Genomic DNA, 20,933 nt, shown 5'->3' with positions numbered 1-20,933 from the left:
ATTGCATGCTAGTAGTAGAGAAGCTGCTGCAATAATACATTGGCTAGTTATAAGTTCCTTATATGGTCAAAGTAAGTTGAAACAAACATGCAAACAATATACTTTTTTTTTCAGTTTTTTTTTCTGTGATCTTATTTTGCCGTGCTTTTTCTTCATTTGTGCCCCTTAACTGAGAAGTGCCTAGTCGGACTGTTCTACCAAATAGGGCCATTGTGTGTAGCCTCGCGGTCGCAGCGTTCTATGAGGAAAGTAGTAACGATTAAGATTGTTAAAATCGTGATTCTGTATCGGAGCGGAACTTCTAACAATATAAGATCATAGATTTGTAGGGAAAATCATAAAATTGTAAATTCAGAAGTCTTAACAATCCGTAAGTTCTATTTAATAGAACCGTAGAATCAACTTAGGTTAAGACATAACATTGGGCAGTAATAAGATGATAAAGTTGTAAAAATCAACTAAGTTCGTTGAGTCGTACAATCAAGCCATAGAAGTACAGAGAATAGATGTTATCAACCATTACCAGTACACTGAGAAGCGAACTGGCCACGTTTCGAAGATAACTCGCTACAGGTCAGTAGGACACACACAGTAGTGTCTGGTTCCGGTAGAGTATCCGAGTAGGTCAGGTGGTTGCTTGCTGAAAATGACCATCACGCCCTCACTACCCGGACGCGTCTTTTTTTTACAAGGAAAGCTTTATTAATTTCAAGATCGTTACATTAAGACGATACAGAGACCTTGAAACACTTCAGGCCTCTGTATAACAAGGATACACACAGCCTTACAAAAGATCTTAAAATAAAAAGGCACACTAATAATGCTCAATCCGAAGACTAGACTGCCACCCATGTGCCCGGGTAAAAAATTCTTTGGCCACCTACGCCAAATGTTGAAATGCCGCTACAACCAAACCTTGCGAAGTTGGCTTCTGTAGGACAGCCCATGTACGAAGCCAGTGAATAATCGAGTATATAACCAATAAAAGAAAAGAAGTGCATTTCTTCTCAAAAACTAGGTCATTCCTACATAACCAAAGCGACCAACACGTAGCTGCTGCTCCTAACAAAGCTAACGACTTCAGATCTTTACTAAGACCACAGAGCCAAGACCCAAACATGTTTGAAACACTATGTGGTTGAGACAAGCCTGAAGCCGCATGAATAACAGACCAAACAGCACGAGCGAAACGACACTTAAAAAACAGGTACTTAATTGTTTCATCTTTGTGACAAAAGCAATACCGTTTACTGCCATGCCAATTACGTTTAGCTAAGTTATCTTTAGTTAACACTACGCCTCTACGTAGGTACCACAGAAAAACCTTGATCTTCAAAGAAGCTTTTAATTTCCATAAGCCTTTATTAATGTTAGGGATATCATTATAGATCATTGCCAGGTAACCTAGCCCAGCCCATATTGATGTTTGCCTGTGCCTGCACGACCGAGCACCGACTAGCGAGAGCACCTTTGCTCCGGCATTAATGGCGGAGGACACACCGGTACCGGATCGGAGACCCCACCGTCCCCACGCACCTGCCCGCCGTCGGCCAGCTACAACGCCGCCCTCTTAAATTGCCGTCGCTGCCATCCATCATGTCCATCATATTCGTACTACAGTAAAGCATCCTGCTACACCCACCTCGCACGGACGGGACGGCGCACTCCGAGCTCCATCCAGTTCAACCACGCATCCATCGCGCGCGGTCCATGCCGCGTCGTCGTCCATTCTATTCCACTCCAAGTACAAAAACGCCGTCTCCTTCCCTCCCTCCCTCCATCCCTCACGGCTAGCTCGCTCCTGCGCCAGCAGCGCAGGCCCAGCATGCCGGCCGGCGGCTCGTCGTACCTGGCGACCATGGGCCGCCGGAGCTTCTCATACCACAGGCTCAAGAAGCTCCCCGCCGCCACCTCTCCTCCTCATCCTCCCGCCACGACGACGGCCCCTACCACCGGCCTGGATCAAGAAGGAGACCCGCCGTGCGCCGCGGCCGCTATCGAGGAGTCGTACCGGTCCTACTACCGCGCGCTGGTGGCGAGGGGGAGGCGGCAGCGGCGGAGGCAGCAGCAGCCGTGGCGGGGCAGCGGCAGGCCGCGGCGGCGCCTCAGGGTGTGGGGCGCCCTGGCGCGCGCGCTGCGTTGGAGGGCGGTGTCCGCCGGGGCCCGGGTGCGCGCGTCGGTTGCCAGGGTGGCGCGGCGGCTCCGGGAGGGCCGGCCCTACGTCGGCGACCTCTTCGCCGGGAACTACATGTTCCTGCAGGTGTCGCCCACGATGGCCGGCGCCGACGGCAGCGCGCGCGGCGCCGTGGTGCCCTTCGCGGAGTACTACTACGGATGCAAGGCCCGGGCCAGGGCGGCCGCCGGCGCTGGCGCGGTGCAGATGCACCCTGCTGCAGCCGCTACTGCGGTGCTCTACAAGGTGTAGCGACGTGACACTACAACTCCGATCCGTTGTACAGCGCTTCTTTTGCAACTTTGCATGCATGATGTCAAAACAACGATGACATCATGTGTTGTGCACTCGAGTCACTGATGGATGACTTGGTGACTGGCCTGATGGTTTAGCGTTGAAAATGGGTAAATAAATGTTGTTGGCCAGGTTGGATTGGATTTTTTTGTTTTTGTTTTTTGGATTTCGCCGGTGCTTGTTGTTGAAGGCTCGTAGGCCCAAGTGGCCATTATACCAGCGATGCAATGCCAGTATTGTATTGGTAGGTAGTGTTAGGCCTTGTTTAGATGCCACCAAAATTCTAAGTTTTTTCACTCTCTCTCCATCACATCAATTTTTAGCCGTTTGCATGGAGTATTAAATGTAGGTAAAAAAAATAACTAATTACATAGTTTACTTGGAAATCACGAGATGAATCTTTTGAGCCTAGTTGATCCACGATTGGACAATATTTATCAAATAAGACGAAAATAGTACTATTCATCGGTTTGAAATTTTTTCAGCATCTAAACGAGGCCTTAGTGTGATGAAATGGAATGGTGTGTGTGTGGTGCAGATAGAGATAGCCATTGTCTGAATGCTCACTGCTCAGTTTAACTGACATATGGCCAACTGATGGATGGTACTGGTGCACACGTGTGTCACTCACATACTAGCAGGAATTTGGTGACGCGAAGAGCTTCGTAGGCATATGTGTGCAACAAGGAGGTAGCGCGTTTTTTTCCCCTTGATGAAACAGGAGGCAGCGTGTTTTGGTGACGGACGACGGCAAGGCATTCGTCCCGCCCGCGCCCCAGCGTTCAGCAACCGCGTCTCGCTTCGCCGAGATGCCGGCGGCACCCTAGCTAGCGGCCTCAGATGCATCTAATAGAATCAAATACCTTGGGAGGTGGATGTTAGATTGATCTCTTCCAATTGGCCCTGGGCCCTTGATCCGCGTTCTAATCGGAAGCACGTCAACTGCTCCATGGTTGGTGGGCCCCTGTCGTACAGCGCCATAAAAAGGGAGGTGGGGGCCGGGACACAAGGCACGAGGTTCACCTGAGCCGCCAGACGCCCCACCTACATCATAACCCTAAACCGATCTAGTGAGGGGGCGTTGCCAGCGACGGGAAGACCGCCACCGGCCACCGCCGCCTCTGCACCGCCGCCACTGCGTCCGCGACTTTACCGTCGAACCTCACCGCGTCACCAACAAGGACGCCATAACAAGCTTGTCTTCTACGAAGGCGGCCGATGGTTTGCACCTCCGCAACCCCTCTCACTCTCACTCTATCTGTAAATCATGTACTAGTTCATGTCCTAGGACTTGCTATTTATCCCAAATGTCAGTGCACATGCTAGATCTATGGCTAGATGATCCTATAAATTCTATCAATGGTATCAGTCGCCTAACTAGGCGTAGATCTAGCTTATCGAGATAGAAAACCGAGTAGAAGAAATTAGAAGGAGGTGATTCGGTTTAGATCGAAAGAAAAGACAAGCAGAGGGTTCATCGAACCCTAAACCCTAATCGGGTGAAGAAAAGGAGTAAGAAAGGGGTCTCGATTTTGAAAAGTACTCGAACCCTAACCCTAACCCGTTGGGGAAGATGAATAGTAACTCAAATCCTAACCCTAACCCTAACCCTAGATCAGACCAACTCTGAGAAGAATAGAAGAAGATCCAATACAGAGAGAAGAAGGGGAAAGGGGACGGGCTTGGGAGGCGGCTTGAGGCTTCCCTCACCGTCCTCCACTCACTGGAGTACTCCGGGAAGGGCTCCACGTCGCGCTAGGGCACTGCCGCCAGGTCGCTCGACGGCGGCGCGCTCACCCGCTGGGGAGCGCGTGCGACGGCGAGGGTGCCGGCGACGGCGCCATCATCCTCCGCTCTGGGTTCTCATCGGTGGCCGCAGCGCTCATTCGCTTGCGGGGCTGAGAGAAAGAGAAGGGGAGAGCAAATGGCTAGGGTTTGGGGGCGAGTGGCGCCGTCGCGCCGTTTTGTTCTGCCGAGACGCGAGCTCAGCCGTTGATCTTCATCGAACGGCGCAGAAGCAACGGGCCAGAGGCCAGCCTAGGCGGGCGCGAGCGGGCGAGCGGCTTTGCTGGCCCAGGCCCAAGTTGCGGCCTGGGACGGCGCAGCGCGCGCGCAAGCAAGGTGGGCCGGGCTGAAAGCAGTCCGGGCCAAAGAAACAGTAAAGAATTGAGTCCATTTTTTCTTTTCTTTTTCCAGTAAAATGGTTAATTCCTAGGAAATGATTAATGGCTCAAGAAAATTAGCAAAGAGAATTTTTCCTGTGGGTAAAATTCACTCAATTAAGTTAATGTTTTCACTGCAATGTTAAAGTTTATTATCTTCTAATTAAATTCGAACCAACGGGAGAATTTAATTTGAAGAGCAGTTGAATTTTATTCAGTAAATTATAATATTGTTATTTTTCTAACCAACGTTGATAATAGCAATATTATAATGTTTATTCATAAGTTTTCCATGCATTAATTCTATTTCTGTTCAACAGTGTTGTAGAATTAGTGTATAAGAATGTTGTATGTTTTAATTTTGACCAACGTTAAATTAAAGCATGCAATTAGGATGTCATATTTTCTCACTATCTTTGATGGTGTTTTTTAGACTCAACCCAATGGCCTTTATCTCGAACATACCGCCTCTTGAAGGGGCAACTACAGGGTATGGCGAGAGAAGTATGAACTAGCACTTGCGCTGTCTGAAAATGACCTAGCGCTTACCTCCCCGTGTTCGACTGAGCCAGTGGACCCGGTGAGGGAAGATAATGAGACTGATGCTGATTTCACTGCTCGACAGCGAGATCATGCAGAAGTGCGGATGGAGTATGATCTCAAACGCAAGAAATGGGATATTTCAAACCGCAAGTGCTTGATGGTGGCTAAGTCCATAATTTCAGATGCAATAAGAGGTTCTATTCCAGATTGTGATACCGCCATAGAGTATCTTAAGAAGGTGGAGAGTCAGTTCACTGGCTCTTCAAAGGCTTATGTCAATAGTTTGATCAAGAAATTATTCAATGAGAAATATAGTGGTGGCGGTATCAGAGAGCACATACTGAAGATGAGCAACACGGCTTCGAAGCTGAAGCCAATGGATTTGGGGCTCAATGATGAGTTCCTTATTTATTTGGTTTTTGCTTCCTTGCCAAAGGAATATGAAACTTTTGTTGTTAATTACAACATGCAGCCCGATAAGTGAAATATAGAGAAGCTCATCGCAATGTGTGTTCAAGAAGAGGAGAGGCTGAAATCCTTACAGGGTGACTCTGCTAACCTTGTGAAGGACAACAAGAAGAAGAACTTCAATAAGAATACCAAACCTCAAGGGAAATCCCCTCAGAATGACCACCATCAGAAGAACAACAATGCTCAAGTTGAGAAGGATCAATGTAAATGGTGCAAGAAGCATAGATATTACCAGATGAACTGTCTAGACTTCCTAAAGAGCCTTCTGAAGAGAGGGATTCCGTACGAGGAGAACCCTGCAAAGAGGAGAAAGAAGGATTAAAGTAGCAAATGGAGTTGAAGCCATTGAAGATCTCTCTCTAGAATTAGATGATGGATTTAGACTTTAGCTTTCAGATATTCTTTATGTATCCTCTTTGCGTAGAAACTTGATAAGTGTCTCACGAATTGACGATGTTGGTTATGATTGCCATTTTGGTAAAGGCAAATGTTGGATTGTGTATAATAATAAGTGTGTTGGTCTTATCTTCTAATACGACAAGCTTTATTTATTATCACTTTCTAAGAATGTGAATGCTGTGAGCACTATGAATGAGAATGCTTCCTCGTCTATGATTGCAACAAATAAGCGAAAGAGAGTGCATGATGTATCTTCAAAATTATAGCACTATCATTTAGGCCATATTTCGAGGGGGAGAATAGAGCGATTGATTAAGAAAGCAATTCTTTCGCCTTTAGAATTTTTAGATTTAGAGCAATGCATTGATTGCATGAAAGGAAAGTACGTTAAGAAAATAAAGAAAGTTGTCAAACGAAGCACAAGAATTTTAGAAATAGTTTACACAGACATCTATGGTCTTTTTCCTGTAAAAATGTGGATGGTTATGATTCATTTATAACATTCACAGATGATTATTCTCGTTTTGGCTATATTTATCCAATTAAGGAAAGATCAGAAGCGTTGGATAAATTTAAGATATTTAAGGCTGAAGTAGAAAATCAGCACAACTTAAAGATTAAGGTAGTAAGATCCGACCGTGGGGGAGAGTACTACGGTCGATACACCCCATATGGCCAAGTTCTTGGATCTTTTACAAGGTTCTTACAGGAAAATGGCATAGTTGCCCAGTATTCTACACCGGGCGAGCCTCAACAGAATGGAGTAGCTAAAAGACGCAACCGTACCTTAATGGATATGGTGAGAAGTATCATAAGTTACTCTACCCTACCGATAAGTTTATGGATGGAGGCGTTAAAAACCGCCATTCATATTCATAATCGAGTGCTAAGCAAGTCGGTGCCCAAAACACCGTATGAGTTATGGATAGGAAAGAAACCCTCACTTAACTATTTACGTGTGTGGGGTTGTCCAGCTGAGGCTAAAGTCAATAACCCAAACATAGGGAAGCTGGACTCCAAAACAGTCAGTTACCATTTCATTGGCTATCCAGAAAAGTCAAAAGGTTATCGCTTCTATTATCCTGACAGACAAACAAAGTTTGTAGAAATAAGACATGCTGTGTTCTTGGAGGATGACATGTTAAGGAGGAGCATGGTAGCGTGAGAAATTAATTTTGAAGAGAAGCGGGTATACGTGTCCACTCCAATGGTTTAGGAACAATTCTTTACACTACCTGTTGTTGTTGTACCAACAATGCAAGATACTGTAGTAACAACACATGTTGTTAGCTCTTCTATGGCAACAATGAATGAACATGAGGAACATGTCGTTTAGGATCCCATAGAACCCATTGTCACACATGAGGAGGAGCAACAACAACCTCATATAGAACAAGCGTCATCTAACGAGGCCCCTAAAATGTCTCAAAAAGTCAGGAGATCAGCCATTCTTGATGACTACGAAGTCTATGATTGGAGGGTGATCCCACCTCATTTGAAGAAGTCATGAGAAGCGCTCATTCATCAAAGTGGCTTGAAGCTATAGAAGATAAAATGAAATCAATGAAAACTAATGGTGTTTGAGACTTAGAAACAATTCCTAAAGGAGCCAAGACAGTAGGCTGTAAATGGATCTACAAAATCAAACATGACTCCAAAGGGAATATAGAAAGATTCAAAGCGTGGCTTATGGTGAAAGGCTTCATGCAAAGAGAAGGTATAGATTATAATGAGACATTTTCTTCGGTCTCATATAAGGATTCTTTTATAATTATAATGGCGTTTGTAGCACATTATGATTTAGAATTACATCAAGTGGATGTAAAGACAACGTTCCTAAATGGGGATCTGGAGAAAAATGTTTACATGGTACAATTGAAAGGTTTTGTTGTGGAAGGAAAAGAACATATGGAACGTCGCCTAAAGAAATCCATTTACGAATTAAAACAAGTTTAGACAGCGACCAAAAATGGTTAGGAGTCCGTCCTTCCGTATTAACGGTATCCCATTTTGACCGGGATATCCCGCTTTTCAACCCATTTTTATTTACCCTGGGATATTAGGCCTCCTCAGCCCATATGCCATAGCGGCCTAATTAAAGGCAAAGAAAAACCCTAATGTGCTCCCCTAACTCCCTGAGTCCCATCCGACATCCCCTCCCGTAGACCCGCACGGCCACACTCGGCACTTCAGTATGGCAGCAGGACCGCAGCAGCCAGCGGTCGTACGCCTGCACCATCAGACTCCGAGTCCCATCGGCCGTCCTCCGCTCCCGTCCAGCCATCCTATGGCTCCTATGGCGTTCTGGCCATGGCGTCACCGGCCGCTGCCGCGCCCTCTGGTTTTCTGCTCCGCATGCTCTGGAGGACGAGGATGAGGACGAGGACACCGTGCTCTGCTTTCCTGCTCCACCTCGCCCACTCCCTTTGTTGATGTCATGGTCTAGAGGAGGACACCGTGCTAGCTCCATGCCACCTGAAAAGCACTCGGGCCTGTCGAGCTACCTTCTAGAACCACCGGTGCCACCATCCTCTTTCAAAGATAGCACGAGCGGATCTATTTCGGTTTCAGGTAAACACACTCTCAGACTCTAGGTTCTCATATTTCTATTCTTTACTCTAGGTAGCAATTCAATTAGAGCTATATAAGTAGCATTGCACTATTCTTGTTATCTTGTATAAGTAGCATAGTAGTTTACTTTGCAGTCAACAGTGGGTTGCAGACTTGCAGTACAAATTAATACAAGTTGCATTTTTAAATAATTGATAGGTCCAAGAGGAAAGCAAGTGAAGTTTAGGGCGTGTTTGGTTGCCCGCATAAGGGCAAACCAGGCTCTCGGGATGCAGCCTGCTCATGTTTGGTTCCCCGACCACCCTCCCGAGCTAGGCTCCGCTCGTGCAAAAGTCCCCTCCTGGCCTGGCTCACGAGGAATGCCCAAATCGGCCGTTTTTCTTCAGCCTGGCTCGCTCCGTGCTCCCGCGATCTCGCGCGCCTAGCGATTCCGTGCGCGGGGAGATGGCGCGAAGATCCTAGGGTTACCTCCCCCATTCCCGCCATTCACCGCCTCTATATCTTCCCTCCCGCCGCCTCCCTCTCTTCTTCTTCTTGTCGCTTCCCGTCTGCGTCGCCGGTAAGCTCCACCTCCTCTTCCTCCTCCCCCCGGTGTTCTTGATGGATTCGTGGCCTCCTAATGCCTACCCTCTCTCTCGATTTGTTGTATGTGCCGTGGATTTGCGTCCTCTCGAAGCAAGTGAGTTTTTCCCCTTCTCTTTCTCCATTTTTTCTGTGCGATTTGAAACCCTAGGTCACCATTGTTTGTTGATCTCGCTGCAGGCACACCAGATCTGATTTCTTGGCTGTTATTGCGGTATGGATCCTTGTTCTTAGGTCTCATTTTTTCTTCTTGTTTTTTCAAGTAAAAATCCTATTTTCTGTATGCTAATCCTCTTTTCTTTGCTTGTGTGCTTGCAGATCTGAGCTCTCTCACCTGCTGGGTTGAGCTTTTGCTGGTGCTGCTGCTTGTTGACGTGGGTATTTTGTATATCTACTCCCCCTCTCGCCTCCCCCCTAATCTGTACCGTGCGATAGTGAGTCCTGCGTTCTTGGATTTGGATGCATGTCCTACTTTGTGAGGTTATGAGCAAGTATATGAAGTTGTCATTTTGTCTGAGCTATTGTTCAAGTCTGTGATGATTCCTTTTGTCCTGAGCTATTGTCTTAGTCTATGATGATGCATTTTTCTGAGCTATTGCCCTAGTCTGTGATGATGAAAGTCTTATTTTTAGCATGTTCTAGTATTCGATGAATCCTTTTTCTGAGCTTTTGTCCAAGTCCATGATGATGACATTGTCATTCTGAGCATTTGTCCTTAAATTCCATTCATTTTTTCTAGATGGACTTGGAAGAGAAGAGACACATTCTTTTTGCTCGTGCTGCTGCTCTTATCACTGCTATGTATGCCCTGCTATTTGCTAGACTTAGAATGCTTCAGAGTCAGCGGCCTCAGATCAGTTATGGTCCAATGAGCATTAGGGATGAGGAGCGCCAAAGGAACTTGAACTTAATTTACAACTACAATGATATAGAGTGTGTGAACATGCTTAGAATGAGAAGGGCACCCTTTTTCCTGTGATTCTTCACTTGATCTGAGACTTTGGGCAATAGCAATGATATTTTTTTCTGTGATTCTTCACTTGATCTGAGACTTTGGGCAATAGCAATGATGTTTTTTTTCTGTGATACTACACTTGATCTGAGACTTTAGGCATATGTAATGATGATAAATTTTCTGTGATACTACACTTATACTGAGGCTTTGGGCATGTGCAATGATGATAAATTTTCTGTGATACTACACTTATGATGAGGCTTTAGGCATGTGCAATGATGTTTTTTTCTTGACATAATACACCTGTGCTGAGGCTCTGGGCATGTGCAATGATGAATTAGGCTATGGCTGATGAGATGATGCCTGCTGATGAGCTTGTGTTCCCTGGACTGGATGGTGGTCTTTTGGCTGGTGACAATGTGGTTGCTGAGGATGATGTGACTGGTTTTATACCAGCATCACAGGTTCTTGCTCAGCAGAGGACCTCTCTGAGGTGGATTGAGCCCATGTCTGCCTTTGTGCTGAAGCAGATGTGCCAGCTCATTACCACTAGAGTGAGGAATGATAAAGGCTTCAAAGAAGTACACCTAAACAAGGTGGCAAAGGCCCTGCAAGAGTTCTGTGTAGTGGGTGGTGGCCTGTCCTTGTGCAGTGGTGGTCTCTTTTGTGCATACCTAACTACAGCTGGTGGATGTGTAGTGGGTTGACCTTCTCTTTTGTGTAGTTGATCTGATCCTGTATAGCTTACTTACTAACACTAACATATAGTTAGTGTCTTAGATAACCCTACACCTACAACCTAGATCAACCTAGTGGTGGCAATCTGACCATGAGTCCATTGCCAATGATGTGAACCTTGTGGTTCTGAACTTGATATGGGCACCAGCCTGTGCCTATGATTTGCACAATTTCATTCTGAGCACTTGCCTTATTGCCTGTGATGTTTGTTTTCTTATATCTGAGCACATGTCCATTGCATGTGATGTTTTATGACTGAACTGAGCACTTGTCCATTGCCTGTGATGTTTTTGGATTGATCTGAGCACATGTTCATTGTATGTGATGTTTTTTTATTGATCTGAGAACATGCCCATTGCCTGTGATATTATTTTGATTAATCTGAGCACATGTCCATTGTCTGTGATGTTTTTTTGATTGATCTGAGAACATGTTCAGCTATGGCTTGGTATGTTGTTCATGTTGGGAAGGAGCCTGAGGTCTACTCCAGCTGGGCCGAAGCACATGCTCAAGTAGATGGTTCAAGGGAAACTGCTACAAAAAATACGAAACAAGAAATGAAGCTTTGCTAGCTTTCTATGGTGATCAACCTGAAAATCCACCTCTCCTCCAACGTGTCAGTGCACCTCTACTAGAAAATAATGGAAATGGCAACTTTCGCTTATGCCATAGTTCATTTATACTTGTAATAGCAGTAGTTATTGCCTTGTTAGTAGGTTTTTTCATTTGGAAATTGATGTAATATCTGATGTCAACTAGTGGGTGGTAATGTTACCACTATATGCAAGAGGTGACTAGAACTTGTTGTATGCAGCCAACCAAACAATGATCCATGCATGGGCTTTTTAAATCTACAAACACATGCATGCAACCAAACACTGTCTCAGCCCAGCCTAGTTCCACAGATGCATGCAACCAAACAACCCTTGTTGCATGCATCTGGCCTGGGCAAATGCAGCCTGGCTGTCTGGAGCTGGCCTGGCTGGGCTGGGAAGGGTACCAAACACGCGGGGTAAAATCAGATACGGGGACAGCGGGGTAGACCACAGATATTTTGCACGATGCGACCAGGAATGTCGACCGATTTAGTCCCTTTCAGAATTTACCATGGCAACGGTGAAATCAGATACGGGGACAACGGGGTAGACCTTAACGAGTTCTAAGTGTTTGACACATAACTGAATTCACCGCTAGATTATAGCCGGAAACAAGTTTTAGCCTGGCTACATGAATACTTGGGTGTTCCGCTCTCCGAGCATTGTTTCAGGATTAGTATGTTGGTGCCTAAATTGTTAGAGAATGGATGGAGGTGGGAGCTGTATGAGGCCAGCAACACGAAGAAATGGCATTTTTTCGTGTCCAAGGCATTGGAGCGTCATTATTGCAACATCATGCTTATTGAGTTCCTGGATTTTTTTTAAATAATAGTATTCTAATTATTAATTGCAAATATAGCAGCCGGATGAAAGAATTGTTAAAGAGTCGGAAGGCCATTGGATTGCCACCCTATCGGCCATACAGGAGCCGACTAGTATATGCCACCCATGCCTCACTGTGGCGACGCTCTGCTCGTCCTTCCGGCGCTGTGCTGGAGCCTCGCTTCGGACCATACTGCCAACTTAGTCCATACAAGAGGTCCCTGATCTGAATATTTTTTTTAAAGAAAAATTAAACATCATCCTATAATTGGAAAAAAGTCTACTTAACCTCCACCTTTCATACAAGGTCTACTTCACCCCCAACTATGAAATCGTCTGTTTTACCCCCTGAATTTTTCAAAACCGTCTATTTTATCCCGGGCGTTTTTTTTGACAGCGGCTAGCTACAGTAACAACATGTTGCTACAGTAACAATGGATTTGAATTTTCTTTTTTTATTTTTGGTGAATCTTTGAAAAATCACAGTAAATCATAGAAAAATCATAAAATAAAAAATCTAATTTTGTTGGACTCCACATGAGTAGATCTACATAGTGAATATATAATACGGTATGCTTTAGTACAAATTTTTTACTGTAGCCTTAGATTAATTGGAAAATCTAATTTTGTCTGTAATTAATTGGAATAATTCATAGCTGCAGCTTCTATGGTCCAATTGTGGTGAAATTTTTATGGTACGCTAATTATTGTATGCTTGAACTATAGTAAAAATTTCGTACTCATTGGACTATGTATAACCTAGTTATAGATAAATTCTAATTAATTACAGATAAAATTGGATTTTCTAATTAATCTAAAGGTACAAAAAAATTGTACTAAAGCATACCGTATTATATATTCACTATGTAGATCTACTCATGTGGAGTCCAATAAAATTAGATTTTTTATTTTATGATTTTTCTGTGATTTACTATGCTTTTTCAAAAATTCACCGAAAATAAATAAAAAAAAAAGAAAATTCAAAAAAACCGGCACGGTAGCAAACACACCGTTGCTGTAGCAGACATGCTGTTACTGTAGCAAACCGCCGCTGAAAACCGCCCAAAGTAAAATAGACGGTTTTAGAAAGTTCAGGGGGTAAAACAGACGGTTTCATAGTTAGGGTGAAATAGACCAAGTATGAACGATGAGGGGTTAAGTAGATTTTTTCCTCCTATAATTAGTAGGATGTACTTTCGGTATTTTAAAATGTCATCTACGCACAATATAAAAATGTCCGAAATGTCCAATACCACCCAGCTGTCAGTCTGGATGTCCAGTACTAGTACAGTACGTGTATTCCATTGACCATTCTGAATGCTCGCCGTCGTCAGCCGGTTACAGCGAGCAGTTTTGCTTCGACGGTCACTCGGCCCTGCAGCCCTGTAGTCTCGAGTTTGCTGTCGTGGCAGGTTCCATCCAAGAGCCGACTAGTCTCTGCACAGCCGCGCGTTGGGACAGCCCGCCCATGCTGGTCACTGTGGCGACGCTGTGCTCGTCCTTCCGGCGCTGTGCTGGAGTCGACGGACGCTGCTCGTCCTCGCCATTCCTTTTATAAGCACTAGCCGCCGCTGTTTCTCTCTCTCTCTCTCCCTCTCAAAATCTCCCATAAAGGCTACGTCTTTCGGTCGAGCGGCTTCTGTTCGTGCCGTGAAGATTGGTAAGCATCCACGCCCCTTCCCTCTACTCGCTCCACCGCCGCTCCCCGTTGCCGATCGATAGGCAGCGACATCGCGGCTTGTCGGCCCTTAGACCCGCAGGCTCATCGGCCGATGGAGAGCCGACAGGCCAGCCTCTCTTTCTCTCGCGACTCCACCGTCGCCGCCGCTGCGCCTGCTCGCCCGGCCACTGCCGCTGCTGCTGCTCGGCCGGCAACGCCGGATCCGCCACTGCCGCTCCTTGCCTTGCTCAATAATGACGACTGTTTTGAACATTTTGACAAACAATTATATCTTCTAAACTGTTTATCTAATTAATGATCCATTTCCACCATTTTGTTTGTCTTGATTAAATCTAAAAGTTAAGACCCATATTGACTATGTTTTGAATTTTAAAAAAATAGTGACATGTTGGACCCACATTTCATATGCCCACAAATCTTAGTATAAAAATATAGTCAATATTGGTCTTATTTTATAGATAAAATCAATACAAATAATGTGATGCAAACGAAATGAAAATTAGTTATGTGGTTTAGGAAATAAAATCGCCTAACGCTTTTGCGTGCATGCGGGGTGATTCGATGAAACGCTAAAAGTGACATGAGAGGAGTGAGGAGGTGAGAGAAATATGATGTGGCAGAACCGCCTAATCTAATGTCTTCTAGGAGTGCTCGTCTTCTATTAGACACTAAGCACCCAAGGAAGAACACTACATTACTCGGTTTCATCGGGCACACCCTAGGAGAGAACTCAAAAATCCATATTTTTACATCAGGATCACAAATGAGATAATAAAGCTTACATCATTCTTAATCATTTCTTACGTCACTTTTAATATAACATTAGAGTATAATATTTATTATTATAACAACGGAATATAATCATATTATTAGAGTTACGAGTAATTTAATTTAACAGCGGAATATAAATATATGATCAGAAGTAGAACGAAAATAAATAGATATTCATGGCATGATGAAGCATTAGTATATAAGCTATGACAACAGATTATAAAGCTTTCATTTATAAAAACAGTTGGTGGGAGTTATAAATAAAAACTACAATCGCAGCGTAAAGTAAATTATCTCTGAGCCCACCAGGAGAGATCCACACGCAAGAGTCAGCTCTAGCATCCACCCGTCACCTGCAACAGGGGGAATAAAACCCTGAGTACTCAATTGTACTCAGCAAGACTTATCCGACAGGAGGAAAGAAAAGACTCCAAGGATATGTAAAACTATCCGGCAGGTGGGTTTATTGCATTTGCGGGAAGCATTATTAAGCGTGCATTCTTATATTCGATTTTTACTAATAGCCGCATTGGTTCATTAACTATCCATTCTATGTAAGCACCTATGCTACTTTTAAGTAGGTGGTAAGCAATCAGATTTCCTCTTTTCATTCCATCTTTCATCTTTCAGTTCTTACTACGGTGCTAGACCGTAGACAAGCCGTATCGGATTTCCCGGTGATTCGCGAATCAATGCCCCCAACCAGGTACCCCAAAAACACCCACCCCGCTTGTACCCCGGGCACAAGCAGGACCAATCCGTCATCCTCCTGTCCTAGGGTCCTAGGTCTTCGTCCAAGCTGGGACTCCAAGCCCCCGCCCCTAAGTCCCGGACTCAGTGCGGTGCAAGGACGTCCTCTACTAAAAAGAAATCCTGACAGTCGGTCCGTAAAGAGCCGGAATCGACGGCAAGAGAGCAATAAGTCTTCCAAGCGCCCATACACAAGTATGTGCTCGGGATAATAAGTCTGTGACTTGCCTAGAGTCTTATGCAACGATCGGTCCTTAACCGACACAGACAGGGAAAGCAGTGTAACTAAGCTATGCCCCGCGTCCACGGCGACACAACTTCTTACACCCACCAATACCCAAATTATATCCCTGCCCAGTCACTATTTTTCTTTCCACAATTTATATTTTTCCAAATGATAATAATTCCATAATATATTTTATATCTCTCGCGAGTGACAGACAATCACTCGACTTCTACCAGAGTCATGTAGCATAGCAATCTACATAATCATGTCATACTAGTAAGACTCATAGGATAAAGATGTATATATGCAAGTGGGTTTATTCAACTCCTTAAAACTTAATGCACAAATATAATTTAAACTGTAGAAAAGTAGGGGTTATACACCAAGGCTAGCCTGGGTAAGATATATATTAAAAAGTTAGCATCTGCATCTTCAGATCATCCACCATGAACTGAATAGAAAGCCCATTACATCATCTCCTAGAGAGAATACCGTTACACCATCTTCGGATTCCCAATCATCCTTCAATTGATCCGTTGGTCCATCATTGTACCTATATGATATGCAATGCGATGCAATGTAAAGACGTAATTAATCGGCTGTAATCGTGACTCGTAAAATATGATTTACGCCTCTCGAGTTAACGAGCTAGTTCTGACGACGACCGTACTTAGGCTACATATTCGTGTTATCGAATAAGACGTATTTCCCAACAAATATTTTAGTTATATAAAACCAAGTTGTTTCTTTATTTTGTTGTATCGATTTAATCGTTATTCGAAATAGGGTATCATTATCTATCTAGCAAGCTAATTATTTTGGAGCTACAAAAATTTCAGTGAGTACCTAATATTGTTAGGAGCCTACTGTAAAAATTTCAGATCCAATACTATCACTAATTAATCATAACAATTCCTACAAGTTTATATTTTTATAATATTAAGTACCTTAAATTAATTATATAGCTTCCAAAAATATTATCAAACTATGTGAACAAAATATACTAACATGTAGATCCTGGTTTTAGAGACTCAACAAAACTGGTTTCATAATTTTTGGATTCATATACCATCTTATATTGATTTTTTAAATCTGCTTCAGCATTTAATTAGGAAATACCTCAAAATGAAAGAGGACCGGCTTCAACAAACTGAGCCAGCAGCCGTGCGTGCGGCCTGCTAACCAGGCGCGGCCCAGCGGTGCGGTAAGGGCGTGGCGACCCAACGCGGGCGCGCGGCCAGCGGCCCGACAACAGCGATAACCGCACGGATGGCCCACCAACACGGAGCATGCCGGCCCAGGCGTGGCGGCCAAAAGCCGGCCTAGCTCGAGCGATGGCCCAGGCGGCAAGGCAGCCCAACCAACCAGCGATTTTTGCAAAAACGACCCTATGCTTTTCTCTATTTAACGCTAGATCTAGAGCACTATTTATATGAGTCTCGTATTTCACAGTAAGGACCCTGTATAAAACTTCTTCTTGGATTCTCACCCTTCTTCATCCTCCAAAGCAGAGCAAAGGCCGAGGAGCTCCGGCCGGCGATCAATCCTGGCCGGGAAGGACACGGCGACGGCGGGAAGCCCGCCGACGAGCTGCATGGGCACCCGCACGGGGAGGTACGCGGCTACAACCGGCTCGCCTACCCACGGCGCGGACCAAGGCGGTCCAGCCATGAGCGCGGCCGCACGGGAGTCGCGGCCCAACGACAGCGGCGTAGAGGAGACTCGAGACGAGGTGGAGCTGCGCGCGGTGGAGCCGCACCGGCACGGACGAGGCAGCGCCAAGGGAGCTGCGGACCAGCGTGAGGCCTCAGGGGTCATGCGCTCGCGAGAGACCAGGCCACGGACATCGACGAACGGCGCGGTGGCTTTGGCGACTACGGGCGCGGCAATGGCGCGTGCTGCGGGACAGCAGCTAGTCGCGGTCCGGCTGGGTGCTTTGCGGTGGCGAGGAGCGGGGAAGGGAGGGTAGCGCTACGGCACAACGCGGATGACAGCGAGGCGACCTGGCGTGGAGGCAGCAGCGGACCCGGCCGAGCCCGGCACGGGCGCGCAGGGGAAACGGAAGGGGCAGAGCAGAGAGCGCGCGGACGATGGCGGGGTACTGCGGACTGGAGCTGGGACGGAGAGCAGTGCCAGGTAGCGGCTTGGCTTCCTCAAGAAGTAGGGGTAGGAGACAGCAGTAGCAACAGTTTAGGGTGGCCGGCCTACATGCCTGGTAGAGGGAACAATGGCGCAGCGACAAGCAAGGATAGACAGAGACACGGCAGACAGAGACATTGATTGAAAGAAAGACAGCAAGCCAGAGATGGGGAGGAACAACACCTGGCCAGTATAATAGGCGCTTGTGCAAGGAAGGGCTAGTTCATAGCTTGTGCTTGTCACGGCACAGGTCTAGCCAGATAGAAATACTGAATCAAATTGCTAATAGACTCAGTTAAGGCAACTGCTGATATGCGACTTTTTAGAATCGAGTGGGAAGGAGACAACAGCGGCTCTGTCACCTTCTTCATCAACACGGCGTGGCAGGACGTCCTGGCCTAACATGGCCGGTAGGGTCAGGCCAGGCAGCGATGCGTCCCATCATCACTGCGACCGGGGCCACTTTTACGTGCAATCCTGAGGGAAATTTCAAGCGAACCAGTACACGATAGTAGCAGGGACGACACATGCTCCATGAGTTACGGCACGGCATAGAAGCAGACAGAAAAAAGAAAGAGCAAGCAATCAACTCGACAGTGCGGCGCGACGCAATAATTTGGGTGATTCAAGCGGTCAGGACGGCAGCTGTCGCGGATACGTTACCAATTTATCTAGGGACTAAAACGAGTCTATACGTAAACATAAACATGTCACTAGACCAAAGCTTTTCAACTGAGCGTGCTTATCAAAATAAACACGTGAGTATATATATATATATATATTGTTCTATTTATTAATAGATTTTATTTTATTTATAAAAGTTGCTTTTCATGCTTAATCGAATATAACAAATCGTTCGATATCTATTGGCCAGATTTGTTGCCCGACATTCCTAAATAACTTTACTCATAGATAAATTTAACTAGCGTTGGTTCGAGTCCACAAAACTGAGTCACACAGGATTCACTTATCGCATCAAGTACATTTAAAATAAAAAAAATCCGAGAAAATTCATTTCGTAAATTTTTACTTAGGCCTAAATCGCGGTGCTAAACGAGCTCGTAACACCAGGGTATTACATATGAGAGGTGAGGAGATGGTTGTAGTTGTGTGTCAGAGTTTTGGGACCAGCCTGCCAGTGAGGAAAAGAGGAGAGGGTGGTATTTGAAGTTTGATAGTACAATAAGAAAGTTTGGGTTTCAACAAAATGTAGAGGATAGTTGCGTTTATGCAAAGTTCAAGAATGGAAAATACATTTTCATAGTCTTGTATGCGGATGACATCTTGCTCGCTAGCAGTGATGTTAATCTACTACTGGAAACAAATAAGTTTTTGTCCTCAAAGTTTGATATGAAGGATCTCGGTGAAGCTTTGTTCGTCCTAGGAATAGAGATTCACCGAGATAGAGAAAATGAGGTTTTAGGATTATCATAAAAGACATACTTAGAAAAAGTTCTAAAGAAATACAGTATGCAAAATTTATAAGTCTTCACCTGCTCCCATAGTCAAGGACGACAGATATAGGGAATTTCAATGTCCTAGGAACCAATATGAGATCGATCAAATAAAAGCGGTTCCATATAGTTCAGCTGTCGGAAGTTTACAGTATGCTCAAGTGTGTACTCGCCCTGACTTAGCTTTTGTTACCGGGTTACTTGGCAGATATCAGAGTAATCCAGGAATAGAACACTGAAAATTAGTAAAGAAAATTTTGCGTTGCCTGCAAGGTACGAAGGGTCTCATGTTAATGACAGAAGATCTTATTCTCTGCACATAGAGGGGTATATAGATTCTAATTATGCGGGAGATGACATAAAATCCACGTCAGGATACGTGTTCACTCTTGTAGGAGGAGCTATATCATGGAAAAGCTCAAAGCAAACCATCACTACATCGTCCACAATGTATGCCAAATTTGTAGCATGTTATGAGGCCACAGGGCAGGTGAATTGGCTGAAAAAATCGTGCCCAGGTTGAAAGTGGTAGACGACATACATAAACCACCAAGTTATACTGCGATAATTATCCAGCAGTATGTTATGCTCACAACAATAAGTCAAGTGGTGCTGTCAAACACATTATCATAAAGTATTATGTTGTGAAAGACAAAGTCTGGGATCATATAATTAGTCTTGAGCATATAAAAACAGAAAAGATGCTCGCGGATCCGCTTACAAAAGGCTTACCACCCAGCGTGTTCAGAGAATACTTAGCCAGCATGGGTTTAAAAGAAAGCCTATGATTCCTGGACAATAAGGGCCTAGTTGAGAATCTGTTTCAAAACAGAGAGGTGCATTGTAGCTGTTTAATCTAATGGCAACTGACCGTGACGATGAGGCACGCTTTATACACTGATCTGTGATGAAATAAGAACAAGATAAAGTAAGTAAGTTAAGCTTAAGTCATAAGGTGAGATCAAGGGAGGAATGTTAGATTGATCAATTGGACCTTTAGATCCGTGCCCTAATCGGGGGCACCCAATCGCTTCATGGTTGGTGGCCCCCGTCGCACAGCGTCATAAAAAGGGAGGTGGGGGCCGGGGCACAAGACACGAAGTTCACCTGAGCCGCCAGACGCCCCACCTACATCCTAACCCTAAACCGATCTAATGAGGGGGCGTTGCCAGCGACGGGAAGACCGCCACCGGCCACCGCCGCCTCTGCACCGCCGCCACTGCGTCCACGACTTTACCGTCGGACCTCACCGCTTCACCGACAAGGACGCCATGACAAGCTCGTCTTCTACGAAGGCGGCCGATGGTTTGCACCTCCCCAACCCCTCTCTCTCTCACTCTATCTGTAAATCCCGTACTAGTTCATAATCTAGAACTTGCTATTTATCCCAAATATCAATATACATGCTAGATCTATCACTAGGTCATCCTGTAAATAGATCTATCACTAGGTCATCCTGTAAATTCTATAAGGGGATGGATGCCCGACTCAGGCAAGGTTCTCAGGCCACGAACCAATGCAAGGAGCTGTTTGCTTTGTCTATGCAAAAGCTGTCTGGCGCCGGCGTCGCTCCAGGCGTCCGAATCCGATTTCGGACGCGGTCAGT

General features: G+C 45.3%; 2 protein-coding genes across 2 annotated transcripts; both read left to right on the top strand.

The window, feature by feature from the left end:
* Positions 1-1,498: 1,498 nt before the first annotated feature.
* Positions 1,499-2,708, top strand: LOC136459870 (uncharacterized). The gene has a single exon (XM_066459713.1). It carries the CDS (start codon positions 1,826-1,828, stop codon positions 2,423-2,425), a length of 600 nt encoding a protein of 199 aa, XP_066315810.1. The 5' UTR covers positions 1,499-1,825; the 3' UTR covers positions 2,426-2,708.
* Positions 2,709-5,275: 2,567 nt separating this feature from the next.
* Positions 5,276-5,656, top strand: LOC136461341 (uncharacterized). The gene has a single exon (XM_066460676.1). The coding sequence runs from the start codon at positions 5,276-5,278 to the stop codon at positions 5,654-5,656; it is 381 nt and encodes a 126-aa protein (XP_066316773.1).
* Positions 5,657-20,933: the final 15,277 nt, after the last annotated feature.

This window comes from Miscanthus floridulus, chromosome 6 (assembly GCF_019320115.1).
Source record: "Miscanthus floridulus cultivar M001 chromosome 6, ASM1932011v1, whole genome shotgun sequence".
Lineage (NCBI taxonomy): Eukaryota > Viridiplantae > Streptophyta > Magnoliopsida > Poales > Poaceae > Miscanthus > Miscanthus floridulus.
Note: the sequence above shows the minus strand (reverse complement) of the source record. Positions and strands in the feature narration are given on the sequence as shown.